The sequence below is a fragment of the Protomyctophum bolini genome (genome assembly GCF_963924005.1).
Source record: "Protomyctophum bolini genome assembly, chromosome: 2".
In the NCBI taxonomy this organism is placed as follows: Eukaryota; Metazoa; Chordata; class Actinopteri; order Myctophiformes; family Myctophidae; genus Protomyctophum; species Protomyctophum bolini.
This window is the reverse complement of record NC_137863.1, coordinates 39,684,496-39,689,364: the sequence shown is the minus strand read 5'-3', so window position 1 is coordinate 39,689,364 and position 4,869 is coordinate 39,684,496. Positions and strand designations below refer to the sequence as shown.

The window sequence follows — 4,869 nt, the reverse complement described above, 5'->3', positions numbered from 1 at the left end:
ACAATGGGCAGCAATGGCATTCCTATTCCCTGTACATTTATGACATATTTCTGATGTGAAACTAATCATGATGAATGTGAGTGTGCATTTAAATGGTACTTATTAACCCTTGGTACAGAAGCTCTGCTGAGACAGTGCAGTGATATTGATAGATATGGTTCAGTCCCAGAGCAGGGACTTGGCTAATGTAAAATTAAATAAGTAAGGATGTCTCGCCCAGTTGTATTAACCTTTGTATCAGAGGCATCATTTCATGAAATAATCATTTCCACATTCAACCTCACAATGCATCACGATGCGACACATTGTGAGCTTTTGGTTATTATAAAACACTAGAGCGGTGCCCGTGGGGCCTCTACAGCGGTGCGTGTTGGGCACTGGCCTACTTGGAACGATACAAGTTGCAAATGGATGCCCCACCCAGATATTATGGCTGTGTCCCTTTTATGCCCATATATGAGTTATTTGTCAGGCATGCCCAAATATGGAGTCTATGCAGACGTCAGAATGATGTCAGAAGAGGCCAGTTCCATATATGGACAATGGACAGGGGCCGTCCAGAGCCCGGGCAGAGGCCTTTTTGGGGTGGTTCTGGACAACCATGGGTTCCGACCGACTCGACACCGGGCACTGCACTCCCTGTGGGGGTGTGGGATGTGTGTGTTGAATTAGAAGTCGGTGGGGCGAACAGTTCTTGAGTTACGTGGATTACACATGTACGTACAGACAGAGACTTTGTGCATTTATATAGCTATCGACAGATGGATAGACAGAAAAACAGATTGAAAACACAAGTCTATAACATGGATGTGGATTCAGCTGCTGGCTGGTCCTAAAAAATAACTGCATTTGAGGTTAAATAAATACAAACGCTATACCACCCCCTGGGACCCCAGATGAGGCCTGTGTTAAATAGTGAGGATATGACTTGATGCAGTATACTAGCCCACTGTAATTTGGTTAGCTTTGACACAAATATTGCCAGCCAACCACCATGTTTTTATAACATTTGTGATAGCCTATAGTCATTATGAGATAGGGGTTAATTCATAATGTTGTTTATAGAGGTTCAATCTGTTTGGATGTATGGGCTGTCAAGGCCAGAAAGTCGTTTTTTTTCACACAGTATAGAGTCTATACTGTGTGAAAAAAACGACTTTCCGTTCCGTTCCCGCATAACTTCCGGGTATGATGATGTCACATGCATATATACTGGAAAAGTGTTGGAGTTTAACCCTAACTCTAGTTTTTTTTTTTTTGTCTTTGAATGTGTGGTGCACTTCTGACTTTCACTTGAAAGTAGGCTAATCCAAAAATGAAAATACTCAAGTAAAGTACATGATACTACATTTTTAGCCCCTCCTATGTCCAGTGAGGACAATGTGTAAACACAAGCATTGTGAACATTGAAGACAAGTGTGTAAACACTAAACACATACACACAGACAAAGGTGAGGACGCAAATAGTGATTGGCTGGAATGAGATGATGTAAAATGATGTATGATGATGATAAGAGCGCCCCTCACTTCACACAGGTGAGATTTTATTTGAAGTATAGGCTCCAGTACGCAAGGAAATCTACTTTGGCTATAGTTACTGTCCAAAACGGGCTGGAATGGTATAGATTCCCTGAAAAAGAAACAGCTGAGGGGTTTTAATGAGAAAGGAGTTGGAACACCCTGCCAGCTGTGTTGCAAACAAAGGTTTCCTCTACGCTTAACAGCCTACTTGTTATTACCCAGATAGCCTGTATTCTCTCGGCCGAAATAGGGGTCAATAGATTGGTATTGATTTGTTCATACTGAATTACCCTTAAGAGTTCCATAAATGCATTCAACATCAAACGGTTGTAAATTATGGTTACATCAGGGGCTATTCACTGTATGTTACCCAGTGACGTATGTGAGTTAAATTACCCCCATTATTCCAAGGACGAAAAGGTGGAGAGGAAACGCATTCGGTTGGAAAGTCTATGCTAAAACCATGCCATGGAAACATTTAGAAAGAAAGGGGGTTACCCAGGAAACCACCGTTGTCATGGAGACTGCCTCACAGGGTGGGTTCATTAAAGGAGAAGGAGGGACCACACGTGTGCTGTTCTTTGATCCTCGCATAACACTTACTTATCATTAGCTGTGTTATAAATATTTCACTTTCTAAAGCATGGATCTGGACATTATTTCACTGTAATTTGCAGCATGTGCATGGGTTTCAATGGCTAGACATTTCATGAGACAAGAGATTAAAAGGAAAAACAATATTTTAAGGCATTTATTGCCAGATGGACATGGCATAAAATGCCTTAGCAATTATTTCCCCGTATACCATTTCTTGAGATGTATGGATGAAAACCTTACAGTATTTCTTAAGCGAGTGCATGCAAATAAAAATACAATAAGGTAATGAGTAATGAACATTTTCTGAGTCAGGGTCTCTTCATTTCCCTTTTTATTTGGTATTGAGGCTATAGGCAATTCTGCACGACTGTCGCTCAGTTTATAACTGGTGAAGCTGTTTCGCTTTGCATACATTAACCTGAATAATTAACCAACCATCACTGGAAGATTTACGTGTATGATAACAGTGTATGATATATTAGATATAATAACCTTTACAGGCATTTTGGCTATAGGCTTACAGTATATTGCCATTCATTATATGACTCGACAATGAAACAATGTCTTCCTCACAAAGCACAAGACAAATCTGCTTGTTATACAGGTATAGAATTATAGGCTGCTATAGGCCTATAGGCTAGCCTATTATGTGTTGTTAGGCTATAATCAAAATCACTGAACAAAACACCTTCTGACGCAAGCATGACCACGATATGGTATATGGCCTATCAGGCATCATGTGGCTCCACCCCACAGACAGATATGAACCGAGACATTATTACAATGTATAGCTATCAAAAATATGTCATAATAGAATTCCCTTCATGATCCATAAACACAGGGGACACATTTACACATCCGTGAAAATCTTCGTGATGTTCACGCAGTTTTGGGTGTTTTCGTTGGTGAAGTTTGGCTCCTTATTGAAGGCCTCCTCTATGACCATGTATTCTGACTTCATGCCCTGCAGGGACGGCAAGCTGCAAGTCCTTTTCAGCTCGTCTCCTGCCGGGATGACATGGTCGTCCTCCTCGCAGCTGCTGACATGCGAGTACTGTGTGTTCTCTTCTCCGTCCGTCTCCCTGTGGTAAAAGTAGTTGAAATTGGAGACGATCACGGGCACGGGCAAGGCAATGGTCAGCACGCCCGCTATCGCGCACATCGACCCCACGATCTTCCCCCCGATGGTCACCGGGTGCATGTCTCCGTATCCGACCGTGGTCATGGTGACCACGGCCCACCAGAACGCGTCCGGGATGCTGGTGAAACTCGACGTGGGGTCGTCCGCTTCCGCGAAGTAAACCGCGCTCGAGAACAAGATGACTCCAATGAAAAGGAAAAAGATCAGCAGGCCTAGTTCCCTCATGCTGGCCTTGAGGGTCTGACCTAAGATCTGAAGGCCCTTGGAGTGTCTCGAGAGTTTGAAGATGCGAAAGACTCGCACAAGTCGTATCACCCTGAGGATGGTGAGGGACATGGCCTGCTGTTGCCCGTGCTGTTGCGTCTCGGCCAGCTCCGTTCCCAAAGTGATGAAATAGGGAATTATGGCGACAATATCAATAATGTTCATGATGTTTTTGGAGAATTTCGTCTTACTCGGGCACGCAGAAAATCGTACCAGTAACTCGAAAGAGAACCAGATTATGCACAGTGTCTCTATCATAAAAAAGGGGTCCATGAATGGGTTTGGGTGCTCGGGTGTCGTGCCATTTATCACGGATGGCACCGTGCGCTCCTTATCGTCCCGAAATTCTGGCAAGGTCTCCACGCAGAACACCACAATTGAGATTATAATGACAAGCACCGACACTATGGCAATCCCCCTGGCGGGCCCAGAGCTGTCTGGATATTCAAACAATAACCAAACCTGCTTTTGGAACTCTTTCTCGGGCAGTATGCGCTCCTCGTCTTTTATGAAGCCTTCGTCCTCTCTGAATTGTTCCATCGCTTCCTCTCCGAGCTGATAAAAGCGTATCTCCTCGGAGAATATGTCAATGGGGACGTTAACGGGTCTCCGGATGCGCCCCCCGGACTGGTAGTAGTAGAGAATCGCGTCAAAGCTGGGCCGGTTTCGGTCAAAGAAGTACTCGTTCCTCAGCGGGTCAAAGTAGCGCATCCTTTTCCTGGGATCTCCCAGCAGTGTGTTTGGAAACTGGTTGAAAGTTTTCAGCTGAGTTTCGAAACGCAAGCCCGAGATGTTGATAACAACCCGCTCGTAGTAGCCCGGGATCCCCCCATGGCGTTCATATCGATCCACCGACAGGTGAGACGAGAGCACCGTGGACTCCTCAAACATGTTTTCCACTGTCATCACGACGCCCTTCTTCACCTAGGCATAGTCTTGACGTTCACTTCTGTTGTTGTCACTGTTCCTGGCGGCCGAATAAGGCGACTCGATGAGACTGAGGTGGTGGTCATCCATTAACCTCGCTGGCGCGGCGTCACCAGGTTTTCCACCGCCGCAGAGGAAAAGTCATCCATCCATACAGGTGGTAAGGAGAGGAGAGAGTGCGCGCCGCGCCGTTCGCAGCCAAAGCCCTGCAGCTTTGGAGAGCTAAAGCCGACGCTCAAGCAATGCTTACATCTCTCCTCACTCACACCAACTTCTCGGAGTTATATTATGCGCGTATCCACAGCGAAGGGTTACGGTCCCACTAGAGCGCACGCTTATCCTTTTGCTTTTCTCATATGTTTTCGCTCTTTACAAACAACACGTCAATGTGCATGGTCGATACCCGCCCACGGCGCGCA

At 45.2% G+C, this 4,869-nt stretch overlaps 1 protein-coding gene across 1 annotated transcript; it reads right to left on the bottom strand.

Annotated features, from left to right (window-relative positions):
- Positions 1–2,830: 2,830 nt before the first annotated feature.
- On the bottom strand, positions 2,831–4,602 carry LOC308326895 (potassium voltage-gated channel subfamily A member 3-like). Its single transcript, XM_080779957.1, has one exon. The coding sequence runs from the start codon at positions 4,427–4,429 to the stop codon at positions 2,969–2,971; it is 1,461 nt and encodes a 486-aa protein (XP_080636083.1). The 5' UTR covers positions 4,430–4,602; the 3' UTR covers positions 2,831–2,968.
- Positions 4,603–4,869: the final 267 nt, after the last annotated feature.

Coding starts and splice junctions, on each gene's coding strand:
- LOC308326895 (XM_080779957.1), bottom strand. CDS start 4,429: ATGACAGTGGAAAACATGTTTGAGGAGTCCACGGTGCTCTCGTCTCAC.